Here is a 13,193-nt window from a genome sequence, read left to right as displayed (position 1 = left end):
GAGGCTCCATCCGTCGCCCAGGCTGCATGCCTGCTGCTCTCTGAGACGGGGCCCCGTTTTCCTTAACGTGCCCTGTTGTTCACCACAAGCTCTCTGGGCCTCCAACTCCTGCCCGCTCCAGGCTGTGTACTGTCTGCTCCCACCCCTCACACCCCTGTTACTGGGCTCTACCTTCTGCTGGGAAGCCCACCAGTTGGCTTTGACTGGTCTGTGGACACTCAGCACTGCCCTGGCCTCTGTTCACCTCTGTTTCCATCACGGTGGACACCCAGCTCTGTGTGACAACCTCACATCCTTCCAGCCATCCTCAGCTCCCCAGGAGTCCTGGTCCAGCTCCTTCTTTCACACCTCCTACCATCCAGGGTGCTTTTAAACAGCCTCTGAGTACCACAGACAAGCTGCCACTCCCCCAGGCCACCTGCTCTGATGCTAGCCTAGGTCCCTGCATCTCGGCTGCTTCCAGGAGGAGGTGCCTCCTGGGCAAGGCCCTGAGTGACCACCTTAGTGTAGTCATGCTCAGAAACTCAAAACCAGGTCCTGTTTCCTGTGAGCTCATGAAGATTCTGGAGACATGGTCAGAGAGCTGACGCTGACTTCCCAAATCTGCTCCCAGGCCATTCCAAAATGTCTGCCCCTGAGAGAAGGCCCGACTACCCAGCAGTTGTCCCCTGCAATGGGGTGGGATGGCACTCATGGCACGAGAACTGCGGGGAGCAGGGACGTCTCCCTTGGTCTATTTCACTCTCTTGGCAAAAAGACCACAGACCAGTGAAGAGTTCTGATGATGAAACTTTGCCCAGTTCTGACTCCCACTCTCTGTGGTCAGGAGCAGCCTTGGGGGGATGCTTGTTAAGAAACAGCTAGTGAGACTACACGGCAGAACTTTGTGTCACTGAAGAATGTCGTAAAGTCTCCCACCAGGACCATTTAACTGTGTGACGTTATTCTTCTCTGGCACAAAATGTGCCCCCAATCCAACAAGATTCCAGTTGCTCCTTCGTTTCTGGGCCTGATGGTGGGTGGGATAGAAGGAAATTCATGACTTCAGCCTCTAATCTGGTAGAACAATCAGGCACACACTGAGCTCTCTCTGTCTCTCATGGCCAAGGGAGGGGGACCAACTCGGAACTGACCTGGGCCCTGGTCACATCGAGGACAACAGGTTCCCTGCATCAAGATGGAGTCCCTGGGTAAGCCATCTGTCTGAGGGGGCAGAGATGCGGTGGGCAGGCATTCTAGTTGCGGGCAAGAAAAGCGGAGGTGAGGGAGCAAGAGAGCCCAGGCAGGTTTGAGGAGGACAGGCCAGATGGTGTGGGTGACAACGGCCAATTACTCCTCCTTTCTGTGCTTCCTCTACGTTATTAAAAACCTGGGATATTACCCACAACACTCCAAATTATTCTGAGGGCAAAATGAGTGGATACGCACAAAGACTCTTAACCTAGACCTCTTGCCTTCCCCGGCCCTGCTCAGCCCTGGGTCCTGGCGCTTCTCTTGCTCTTGGAGGTAAAGGATGGTCTGCCGTGTAGCCAGTCACGTTCTTGGATGGCTGTGCCCTGTCAGGGAGGCCGTGGGCAACCAGGATGTGTGCTCCGTCCCTGCCGCAGCCTGAAGGCCACGCTGGCAGAGGCCAGGCCCCCTGTGTGTCTGAGGGCCACTGGCAGCCTCCATCCAGAGGGGAGAGCTCTGAACCGCTAAACAAGTCATCTGGGTCTTGCTGTGACTGGGTGTTTCCGTGGGAGCACGTTCACAATACTCGGCGGTGACCCCTGAGCTGCTGATCACCGGGTGGGGACTCTGGGTGAACTCAGCGCAGTGGCTCTTGTCCACCCATACTGCCAGCCCTTCAGGATTTAAACAGGCAAGGCCGTGTCCATGGATGCCCAGAGATCATAGTTGGGTGGCATTCCCCTGGAGGACATCCCTACACCTGCCCCTCTCAACCTCAGCTTTCAAAGCCCCCAACAGAAATGGCTCACACAGCCCAGGAGGTAACCACAGCACAAGACTGCAGATGAGAGCACAGCCATCCCAGGGCCAAAGGTCTATGGGCTCGGGCCCAGCCAGAACGTAGGACAAGTCAGGAATAACATGACTCAGGGTGTGACGGACGGATCTTCCAGACCAAGGACGTCAGCACCACACAGACCCGGAAGTCACCTTGGTCAGCAAGGGACCGAGTGGGGGTTTCGTCTGGCCAGGTACATGGACCCTTATCCCGCCTGTCAGAACCCATCCTGGTCCATCAGGCCAGCCAGGGAGGAGTGGCTGTGAGGCACCTGAGGGAGGGTGGGGCCTTGAGGGGACTTCTGACTTGACAAGAGTGAAGAAGGAAGTGCAGGGGCTGGGGTCCTGGGTCCCAGGGAGCAGGAGGGTGTCGGGAACGGGGCCCAGCTGGAGCCTGGAAGGCTGCACCACAAGTGTTCCCCTGGAGAGGAGACGAGCAGGGAGAGGACTTCGGAGCCGGGGACAAGTTCCCAGCAGGATTCCAGGCCAGGGGAAGGGTGAGCATGGAGCCCCAGGGGGACACTGAGGAGGGGAGGTCCTGCCTGCCCAAAGTCCCTGCACAAATGACCTTCCCCTGGCCTTGTCCTCTCCACACGCACGGTTTGATCTCCTTACGTGTTTTCCCCACTTAGAGCTGATGCGTTTCCAGAGGCTGAACTAGAAAAGTACAAGTTCCCAACATGGGGTCCAGAGACACGTCCACAAGAGACGCAGGAAATGTTTCCTCTCCCTCCAGAGTGTGGACGGGCAGCCCCTCTCCTGGGGCACAGAGTGGGCCTGGCAAGTGGTGGCTTTAGGGCCCCCCACATTTCCGTGGTGGATGCTCGGCCTGAGAAAACACCTCGACCTCCCATCTCAGGGGTCTGAGGGGCTGTCTCTGCTCCTGGCCCAGCTTCACGATGCTGACACGGACCTGTCCTCTGAGGAGGGGCACTTGGGGGTCTCCTTCAGCAGCCAGGGAGGGGCTACACCTTCCCCCCTCTCCCACACACAATAATCGGATGACTGCAAAATGTCTTACTCCAGTGAGGGATCTGAGAGTCTGGACAGTGTTTAAATTAGCAAAGAATGTGAAAGAACTACCACTCCCAGGCTCTAAGAGAAACAGGACTTTAATACAACAGTCTGCAAATCTGGCATGAACTATTTACAAGCAGTGATTCTCACCCCTACAGAGATGGAAATTGGCCTCAGGAAGGGGTGGCAGGCGGTGGGGCCCTTGCACCCTGAGTGCCCCAGCTGGGTCCCTGCTGCTAAGGAAGAGGTCATACGACAACGGGACGCTCACTCCCTCCTCAGCTTCATGATGGCCATGCTCTCTGGGCCTGGAGAGATTTGCTGGCCAACTAGCACCGGGGCTCCAGCTGGCAGGACAGGCTGTAGCTACAGGATAGAGTGGCATCTGTGAGCCTCCCACAATCCACAGCCCTGGTGTCCCTCCCGGCATCTGCCCAGCAGCTGGAGCCCAGCTTCCCCAGCCATCGCCATGCGACAGGTCAGGGCTGACAAGGGAGTCATGGACTCAGGCTCTCCGGACTGGCCAGCAGGGAGAGTGCACCTGTTCCTCCCCATGTCCTGTCCAGCCTCACCTCTCCTCCTCACTGAGCTGCTCCATGTCCCAGAACCAGGCCCTGAATAGCTCCTGGGGCTCTAGGTTGTAATTCTCTGCAGCCTCCTGGAGCTGCACGATCTCCATCATCACTTTGTGCTCCTGGCACCAGAGGGAGGAGAGGATGCAGACAGAGCCTGCTGGGGATGCTGCAGGGTCTTCAGGGGGTGAGGAGTGGGGCAAGGGGCTGGTCCTGGGTCCTTGCTCACATGGGACCCTCCTTCCCTCCAATTCCACGCAGGACCTACCTGTTCTCAGAGATGGGTAGAAGCCCCTCCCGCAGGAAGTTTTGCTTGATGCCCAGCGCTGCCCCCACCCCCCCACTGGATGGGTCTCCTGATTCTCTGTCATCCAACACTCTCAGTAAATGTAAGATGCAGCGGGTGGTGCCCAGGAGAGTTCCGCCCAGGGGCGTCTCTGGTTTCCACGCCCCTCTCCTCCCTGACATGGAAGGCCACAGCTGCTCACCTTTTTCTTTTTCTCGTGGTTGATCTCATTGCCCTGGAAGGCAGACAGCAAAAGTCCATCAGAACGAGCCCCCTAGCTATGACCAGCCCCCGTGCACACCCCTTCTCATGGTGCCCAGCTCCAGGTCCAGGAGGGGGCTGGGCCTGACAGAAAACAGGACTTGGACCCAGGCCAGGCTCTGGGCTCCAGAGAAGGGAGGACATGGGGGCCGACACTCAAAGACCCTGTAGCCCAAGCCCCTCCGATGACGGACAGGGAGGCTGAGTCCTCAGGCAGGAAGGGACAGCTCCATCAGTGTGCTGCCTGACTTGGAGGCTGACTTCTCTCTCGCCTCCAACAAAGCCCATGCAGCTCTGCAGGCGGGCAGCTCTGCTGCTTTGCCAGCCTGGGGACCCGGGACGGGCTCCACGTGGAGCCTTCGTTCCCTCATCCCTAAGAGGGGCACACTGCCCCAGCCCACAGGGGAGCCTGGGAGGCTGTCATGACAGGAAGTTACCACATTCTGACCACTCAGGTCTTGGTACTGGGACTGTGTCTTCCCAAGTCCCAACCTGGTCATCCCCTTCTGGCCCCCGGCCTCACTCACATTTACGTAATCCTCCATGGCAGTGTCCAGCATGATCAGGTCAGTTAGCATGGTGCCCAGGAAGGGGACGATGCCCTGTGCCATTGGGATTAGATGGGATGAGGCCCTGGTCTCAGGTGTCCCCATGACCCTCCCCTGAAAACTCCTCATGCTCAGCCTCCTGGCCCAGCCCAGGGTCCCCACACGGAGCAGCCTCAAACCCTTTATAGCCGGCCCTCAATCCCCACCCCTCACCCTCCAAGAACACCAGACTCCTCCTGGTCACCTCCCAGGGCCTGCTTTTGGCTGGTCACAGGGCCTTTAATCCTTGGCCCCTCCACTCTCCCGACCCATCCTGCTGCAGCTCCCCAGGCCCTCCTCCTGGTCACTTCTAAGGGCGGGTGTCAGGCTCTGCGGCAACAGGAGGAGGGCTGCAGGAGGAAGGCCCCCTCTCTGGATTGGAGCCCCCAGCTGGGAGGGCAGAGTCCCCTCCTCTGACCTTGGAGCGCCTCCCCACAGGCGCACTCACGTGCTGCTGCTGCCTCTTCCGGCCTCTCTGCAGGGTCCTCAGCAGGGTGGCAAACTTGGAGGGCTGCTTCTGCCAGGATTGAGGACAGGGTCAAGGAGGCCATCCTCCCCTCACCCCACTTCTCCTCAGCCCCTCTGACCTCAGCCCTGGACGTCTGAACCAAGTCAGCTGGTACCCATGCTACTCCATCCTCCAGCACACTCTGATTCTAGAACAATCCTAGCTCCAACACTCTCGCTGTGTGACCTTGGGCCGAACGCCTGTCCTCCTTGAGTCAGCCTCCTCATCTGGAAAGTGTGACAACTCACCCCTACCTCGCAGGGTCTCCTGAGGACTCAGCGTCAGTGACGGTTTACATGGTTCTGGCTCTCACCCCACCCGGCGTGAAAGGGTGGGGCGGGGCTGAGAGGACACTTCTGTTTCTCTTTCATGTGAAGCCTATGAGGTCCATTCAGGAAAGATCCACTGAGCACCACCAGTTTCCTGGACACTTCCCATAAGCCACCTGGGCACCAGTTACTGCTGACTAGGACCCAGGTGAGTGTTCCTGACAGGGACAGACTAGCAGGGACGGTGGTAGGGCCTCTGGGGAGTCACACATGCACAAACATCTGTCATGCTCCAGCCATTCAGACTCAAGGCTGGGCAGCCCATTTGTCCACCTGGCCTGGGGGAATGCCTGGCAGTGCCCATCCCGAGGGCAGGCAGGGTGCCCTCCTCGTGGAGAAGTGGTGAAGACAGAAGGAGCAGTGGGGGCCTGGCTTCCTAAAGACACACTGAGCTGCTTCAGGGAAGAAACATACGCCCGTCCACCCCATGCACGCAACAGCCTGGAAGAATCTAAGTGCTGACAGCGTGGACCAAAATGGAAGGCAGCCCCTGCTCCACCGGCCAGCTCAGCATCCCCTCCGGGATCAGCCCAGACACCCCCACTTCCTGCCATGACCGGGGCTTCCCACCCCACAAACACCTCCCCCACCTGCCCATGGACCAAACATACCCCATCTTCCTGTTCATCCAGGGAAGACTGGAATTGTACACAGAAACTCCAAGTGAGAAATGACCGTCCACATCCTGCCCCTTCCCCCTTCCCCACACCCCGCCTCTCCCTCCACATGCCAGCCTCCACTCTACCTTGATGAGCAGCTCCCAGCTAAGGGAGTTGTCCTCATCACAGAGCTTTTTAAATTTTCGGCAGCTCTTCCTGAGGGGGGAAAGGAGGAAGGAGAAACTCAGGAACAATGGGGCAGGGGGCATAAGTGCAAGTCCCTTCTCGATGAGAATCTGGAAAATCCAAACTGCCCGAATGAGGATTTTCGTGGGGGTCCTCTGAGCACTGACGTCACCATGGGACTGCAGAGGGGGCTCTCATGTTGGTCACCTGGGGCTGCCACTCCCTTTTCTATGCAGCAGCTGTATTTTGACCAGTTTGGTTTCCCACTGGGCACAGAGTTCTGTTGCTGTATGGCAAACGCTTGAAAATCTCCACTTTGGTTCAACCTACTATGTGACATCCAGGGAACCTGATTCCTGAAGCAGAACTGGGGGCCTAAGTTGCCAGTGAGGATCAGGGACACTGCACACCCACCCAGGCCCTGTGCCCAGGGCTTACTGCCACCCAGGAAGCTCCAGCTGACGAGAGGGCAATGGCAGACACGCGGGAGCTCCCTCCTCCCCCTGGTCCTCCTGTGGAGAGGCCTCCCCACCTGGACACTTTCCCCCAGGTCTTCTTCAGTCTGTGTATGGGCACGCTCTGCAGAGCCGAGAGGACTGCGTGCAGGGAGGAGATGTTCCTCAAGGCTCGGCACTCCTGAGGAGGGAGAGGAGGAGCTGGGAGGGGGAGCAGGAGCCCTGTCTGCTCTGGCTTCAGTCCCCCTCCCTTCCACTCTCCCCTCCTGAGTGGGACAGATGGCCAGGGTGCCAGGGTGGGCACAGGTGGACCAAAGAGTAACACTTCCAGGAGGAGGAATTTCGCTCAAAGTAGGAAGGAGCCAGGGAGGAAGTGAGCATCCCACCCCTGGGACATGCGAGTCAAGGTCAGTGTGCCCTTGACAGGAAGGACCTAGCGACTGTGCAGGGGCTTAGAGTGCAGCCTTCAGTCCTGAGAGCTGATCAAGGAGAAGGGGCAGTTCCACGGCTCTGGAGAGGGTCTCCCCCCGCATACCCTGGCCACCTCGATCCACCGCTCCAGAACCTTGGCCCTGTCCCGGGCCGTCACGTTTGGGTCCCCAAGGCAGGACGTCATGACACACTTTACTACTCTGTTGAACTGCACCACTGTGGCCCAGACGGTGGGTGCCACGTTCTCATGTCCGGGCCGGTTTCTTTTGCCCCAGGTGGAGCCCAGACACTCAGAGGGCTCGACGTTCTTGAACACTTCCTGGGGAGGAGGGGGAGTGTCACTCAGCCCTGCCACAGCCCAGCTTAGTGTCCAAGCAGGAGTCACCGGTCTAAGGAGGGGCTCAGGAAGCTGAGGATGTGTTCTCAGCGTGGTGGGAGCCCCTCGCTTTCATTGTTCTTCCACTGAGAGCACCCAGCACAGGAGGACCCGGGACTCCAGACTGGTGGGGAAAGGACAGGAGCATTTACACACAGCCCACCCCCACAGACTGCAAGCTCCAGAGGGCTGCTCCACTGGGCTCCTCCCAAGGGGGCATCTCCCTGCATCCTGAGCATCCTTGGTCCCAGGCCCCATTCCGCTGCACATTGCCCTGTGCCAGCTACACCCACGGGCTTTGTCAGGTTGTCTCCCTTTTAGTGAAGTACACGTCTGGTGCATCACAAATGCTGAGGCTGCTGAGCATCCCGAGCAGATGGCTGGGCCGCCTGAGTTCCTGGCTGCACACAGTGAGTTCTCCTCCCCGACCTCTCGGGCCAAGCCCCACCAGGCTTCCTCTGTGTTCTACTTCACTCAATGTGCTCAGCCCCTCTGTCCAGCAGGGCCTCTTGGTCCCCATCTCTACAGTGTGAGGGTGGAACACGAAGGCTGGGGAGTTGCCCAGATCCCATGGTTGGGAAGTGGTGGAGCTGGGATTGGGACCCAGGTCACAGGAGCCGCCACAGGGAAAAGCAGGTCTGGGCCAGCTGATGGCATAGGGGTGGCCTGCCCCACCCCGCCCTGAGAGCCCGGGTGCTCACCGCGTCAATGGCCGTCAGCTGTTCTGCCACCTCCCTTGGGGAGAAGGCCATGAGGCTAGGCTTCCCATCGGGCTGCTTCTTCCCGGTCACTCGACAGGGGTGGGAAGCCTCTGGAACCGGAGCTGATTCTGCGGCTGTTACTGGAGCCTGAGGTGGAAATCCCAGCAGACCCCTTGGTCCCGTTGAGTCCAGTTCAGGACCTGGCACTTGGGCTGGGGCTGCTGATGGCACTCGCTCGGGGTCTGGAGCAGCTGAGGGTGCTGCTGCCGGTTCCAGCGCTAGAAGTGACGGCAGAAATAGAACTGGAGTTCCGTCCAGCTCCAGATGTGGCCCCTTTTCTGCCTCTGCACCTGGCAGAAGCGCTGGAGCTGGGGCAGGAGATGGAGAAAGAGAAAGGGTCAGCTACATAAGTTGCTTTCCATGTGCCTTTCCCCAAACAGGAAAGATCCCACTGTCTTTCAATGAATCCCCAGTCGTGACCCACCCACTGGGGTAGTCTTCCAAGCCTACGGTCTCCCTTACCCTCTGTCTCCAACTCAGTGGCCTGGAAAAGGTCCACCTGGATGAGAAGAGGGGTGGCCTGGTGCTTCAGGACTGAGCCAGGCAAGAGGTCCTGGAGATACGCCAATGTCAGATTGATCCTGGAGTGGCGCAGCATCTGCCACATATCCTGGGAGTTCTCCTGAGGCCGGGGGCCCCAGATGGGAGAGAGGGCACTGGGGAGAGGCATGTGTGAAGAGAGTCACAGGCCTGGCCTGCTGTTCCACACTGTGTTCCCACAGCACCTTCTCTGTGCCTGAGCCCCAGAGGGTGGACCAGCCACTCCAATCCCTGGGTGGCTGTCCTTGCACTGGAAGGCCTGGTCATCAGCCAATCTAACAGAGAGCCTGTGTGAGTCTGGTCTTCCACCTGACACTCTTTTCCCAAAGGGCCTGGACATAGCCTGCCCCATCCTCCACGCTCGAGCATCAGGACTGAGGTTGGAGGCAGATTTGTGACCAGGCTACTCACCACCTACTGTTCTGGGCCCCAGTGGCGGTGCTTAGGAGAGGTGCCTGTGCAGAGGGCAGGGAGAGGGAGAGGGAACTGTGGAAGCGAGGAGTCTCTCAGTGGCCGACTCAGCCCAGCCTCTCCTCTGCTTCCCATGGCGGGACTGGCACCCCATGAACAGGTCTCTTTGATTCATTTCCTCCTGTAGGGAAGACCGCAGACCTCAGGCCCCCCACAGAAACCCCAAGAGGCGTGAGATCCAGGGTCTGCCGGTCCATCCATAGCCACAGTCCCCATGGTCTCCTAGCCCCTTCTGTGGACACAGGAGGCCCTCCCTCTGGACCCAACACCACTCATGGTCTTAGTTGGTCCTTGAAGTCTGTCATCGTGGTCTGACTATGAGAGGATGCGTCCATATCTAGAGGAGGCCAAGAGGGTGTGACATCTAACGTCCTCTGGGCATGAATACTCATGATGCCCAGAAGTGAGCTTCTAGCTCTCAGGCTAGAATTGAGCCCCAGGGAGAGTGTCTGCTTCCTTCAGTGGACACCCTTAGTGTGTAGGAAAGGGTACGAGTGTAGTAGGAGCTTAACATATAGTATTGAATGAATGAACCCCATCCAGAGCCTTCCCAGAATTCTGAGTGGGCCTGCGTCTCCTCTGCTGCCCACAGAGACCACTGCTCTGGCCGCACCGAAGACAAGGACCAGGATCAGCTAGATGGACTCGCTAAATTGTCTTGCCAATAGGAAAACAGTTTGCTTTCATGTACTTTTCCACACTCAGGAAGGCCACAGGCCAGCGAGGGGAGAGGCAGGGAGTCTCCTCACTGGCGACGGAAGCTGTAAGCATGAGGACACGCAGCATGAGCAGCAGTCCCTTCTGTGGAGTCCGGCACCAGGCAAGCGTCTGCCGTGCTGTCTCCCGTGATTTCCTTCAGTGACCCTGTGAGGTTTACCCTCTTACCACCCCACTATTCGGATGAGCAAGGTGACGCTCAGAGAGGTGTGGGGACGTTCCCAAGGCACACGTTTATTAGGTAGGAGACTCCCTGCTGTGCTGTGGAGGGGTGGGCACTCACCTCTGGAGCAGCTGGTCCAGGACCTGTGGGGTCGGGTAGAAGGCCTGGTACACACACAGGAAGGTGGTGACGGAGATGGATCTGCCGTGGAAAGATGGTTGCAGGCAGCCTACCACCTTCTGCACTGCGCCTGCCTCGAGGGTCCGCATCGTGCGGGCCTCAGCCACGGACAGGGTGGGTTCCTTGGCATACCACGTGGACAAGGAGGGACACAGAGTCAGTGGAGTCACCATGAACCACCAGGGGCATCAGGGTCTGGAGCTCAGACCAGAACCTCCCAGCACCTCAGGAAGTTGTGCAAGAGGGACGAGAGCCCGCCTTGAAAATGGTTTTGGACTTAAAAGTACAATTTGATTTTTAGGGGAATGACAAACACTCAGTACCTTCAAGGCATTCTGTGACCTGAGGAACAATTGTACCTCTGTGCATTAAGAGCCTGAGGTAAGAGCATTATCCCAGGGAGTCATCAATGAACATCCCCACCACAGACAGGAGCAAAGAGATGATTAGTGACCTTCCGCCAATCTGCGGTTCTATGTCATGGCAGACCTGGAAAACTTAGAGTCTATTCGGACACGCTTAAAATGTGCCCTGCAGTGTTGGCTCAAATGGCAACAGAATTGGGTCATGTCAAGGTCCAACAGCATCGAAAGGCTGAATCACTGTGCAAAATGTCCTCCTCTGTGGAATATGATGAAGTCACTTAAGGCCTCAGCTCCTGACCTGAGCGGCCTACAATGAGTTGCCGTGTTCTGTGCAATGACAAGTAGCAGAGAAATGTATAGGATCCTGTAATCCCACCGCCATCCTCTTTATGTGTAAATCAGCCTAGCAAGTGTGATGACTCGTGAGGCTTGGAGAAGGTCTGCAAGTAAAGTGGCCTGAGTGCTACACAGCTTCACAGCCGGGTAGTTACATCAGTCAAAACAGGAGCAAAATGCTAAGGTCCTCATGGCCTCGTGAAAAGTGATAACAACATTAAACATTTCCTCTATGATTCCAAGAAACGTGAAGAGTGTCTTTCCACCCTACCCCACAGCTGGCTCGGGAGGAGAGGAGGCCCAGACTCCTTCAGGAGCAAGGCCGTAGGACACTCCGTTGGGAAAGCCCTGTGAGGGCCCCAGGGGTGTGCTCAGATTCAGACCTGGGTTCCAGGCCCACGCTGAACATCTTGGGGGGGGGGTGGGGGTAAAGACCTTCTGCTCCTGCTCTCACCTCAGACCGGCACAGGATGCTGCTGGTGGCCTGCTGCTCCTGCCCCTTGACTAGGGAGGGAGAGAAGTCGAACCCAACACATAACTCTTCAAACATCTCCTGAGTGGAGTTCTGGAAAGACAATGACCGGCAGACGGGCCAGGAGGCATCAGGAGCCTGCTGCACATCGCCATAGGGGGACACCCCCATGAGAATTTCTGTTCCCTAGTTCAGGCACAGATGGACATCTGCACAGACATCTGACCAGGGAGGGAACTAGATGAAACTTCTAAGGCTCGGGATTAACACAAGGGCAGAGGAGCTTGATCCCCAGCACCCACCTGCTCAGGTTGCCAGCCTGGGGTATGAATATCACAGACTCACCAGTTTTACAGCACGTAACAAACTGCTCTGATTCGAAGTGTTTTGTGAGATGACAAGGTGCAGAGAAATGTATAGAATCCTGTAATCCACGCCCATGCTCTTTGTGTGTAATCAGCCTAGCAAGTGTGATGATTTGTGAGGCTTGGAGCAGGTCTGCAAGGACAGTGGCGCTGAGTGCTACAGCTTCCCAGCCGGGAAGTTACATCAATCAAAACAGGAGCAAAATGCTAAGGTCCTCATGGCCTCGTGAGAAGTGACAACAACAGTAAACCTTTCCTCTACGATTCCAAGAAACATGTGGAGAGTGTCTTTCCACCCGAGCCCTCAGCTGGCTGGGGAGGAGAGGAGGCCCAGACTCCTTTGGGAGCAAGGCCGTAGGACACTCAGTGGGAAAGCCCTGTGAGGGCACCAGGGGTGTGCTCAGATTCGGACCTGGGTTCCAGGCCCAACCTGAACATCTTGGGGTGGTGAGCGGGGAGACCCTCTGCTCCTGCTCTCACCTCAGACCAGCACAGGATGCTGCTGGCGGCCTGCTGCTCCTGCCCCTTGACTAGGGAGGGAGAGAAGTCGAACCCATCATGTAGCTCTTCAAAGATCTCCTGCGTGGAGTTCTGGAAACACAGTGCCCGGCAGACGGGCCAGGAGGCATCAGGGGCCTGCCTGCACATCGCCACAGGGGGACACCCCCATGAGGAATTCTGTTCCCTAATTCAGGCACAGAGGGACGTCTGCACAGACATCTGACCAGGGAGGGAACTAGATGAAACTTCTACGGCTCAGGACTAACACAAGGGCAGAGGAGCTTGATCCCAGCACCCAGCTGCTCAGGCTGCCAGCCAAGCCCCGGGGTATGAATATGACAGACTCACCGGGCTGACAGCACATAACACTCTCCTCCTGCCCAGGAGGGACCCACTCCTCACCTGCTGCCTTCCCGCACAGCGCCCACGCGTACACACACACCCTGACACTCACACACAAACCCTCACACAAGGTGCAAGGGCTATGGGGCTGCTCAGGTGGGATCCGAGTTGTGTCCTGCCCTACAGTGGGCTGCCCTGGGCTGCCCCACATTACCTTTGGGTACCTCCTGCCAAATTGGCCATGAGGCTTGATCCGATGTCCACAACAACACAACAGTCTCACACTCTGGGCTTTCCTGAGCCTAGAGCCTCTGAAAACTGGTACACAACAAGTAAACATGTTGTACTCTGCAGTGTCTCCAGTC

The 13,193-nt window shown here is 57.7% G+C and overlaps 2 protein-coding genes across 8 annotated transcripts in view; one reads left to right on the top strand and one right to left on the bottom strand.

Annotated features, from left to right (window-relative positions):
- The window catches only part of LOC139045273 (protein phosphatase 1L-like), a 231,728-nt gene that overhangs the window by 141,837 nt on the left and 76,698 nt on the right, over positions 1 to 13,193 (top strand). The window contains exon 2 of one of the 4 annotated variants that reach the window (XM_070509635.1): positions 9,980 to 10,464. The exons of the other annotated variants lie outside the window; for them this stretch is intronic. Coding sequence (XP_070365736.1) covers positions 9,980 to 10,039 — 60 coding nt within the window. The 3' untranslated portion in view covers positions 10,040 to 10,464. Of the gene's footprint in view, positions 1 to 9,979; positions 10,465 to 13,193 lie in introns of those variants that run through there. 4 annotated transcript variants of the gene reach the window in all.
- On the bottom strand, positions 3,103 to 9,982 carry LOC123286144 (ral guanine nucleotide dissociation stimulator-like). 4 transcript variants are annotated; one of them, XM_070509629.1, is made up of 7 exons: positions 8,317 to 9,982; positions 7,343 to 7,558; positions 6,885 to 6,988; positions 6,313 to 6,382; positions 6,179 to 6,205; positions 3,597 to 5,247; positions 3,103 to 3,390 (listed from the first exon to the last, which is right to left on the bottom strand). In XM_070509629.1, exons 1-6 carry the CDS (start codon positions 8,365 to 8,367, stop codon positions 5,041 to 5,043), a joined length of 675 nt encoding a protein of 224 aa, XP_070365730.1. In that variant the 5' UTR covers positions 8,368 to 9,982; the 3' UTR covers positions 3,103 to 3,390; positions 3,597 to 5,040. The 4 variants fall into 4 exon arrangements, with proteins under 4 accessions (XP_070365730.1, XP_070365731.1, XP_070365732.1 ...); XM_070509630.1 differs by lacking the exon at positions 3,103 to 3,390 and having other exon boundaries at positions 3,602 to 4,117; positions 4,671 to 5,247; XM_070509631.1 differs by lacking the exons at positions 3,103 to 3,390; positions 6,179 to 6,205 and having other exon boundaries at positions 3,700 to 5,247.

Source organism: Equus asinus, chromosome 5, assembly GCF_041296235.1.
Source record: "Equus asinus isolate D_3611 breed Donkey chromosome 5, EquAss-T2T_v2, whole genome shotgun sequence".
NCBI classification, from domain to species: Eukaryota; Metazoa; Chordata; class Mammalia; order Perissodactyla; family Equidae; genus Equus; species Equus asinus.
This window is presented reverse-complemented; position numbering and strand designations above follow the sequence as displayed.

What these genes read in the sequence shown, in the direction of transcription:
- LOC123286144 (XM_070509628.1), bottom strand. Translation starts at nt 8,367, where the DNA reads ATGGCCTTCTCCCCAAGGGAGGTGGCAGAACAGCTGACGGCCATTGAC. An exon ending in AGCTGACGGCCATTGACGCG is followed by an intron (nt 7,559 to 8,316) that starts GTGAGCACCCGG and finishes CCTCCTCCCCAG; the next exon opens with GAAGTGTTCAAGAACGTCGA. An exon ending in ACCTGGGGGAAAGTGTCCAG is followed by an intron (nt 6,383 to 6,884) that starts GTGGGGAGGCCT and finishes TTCCCCCCTCAG; the next exon opens with GAAGAGCTGCCGAAAATTTA.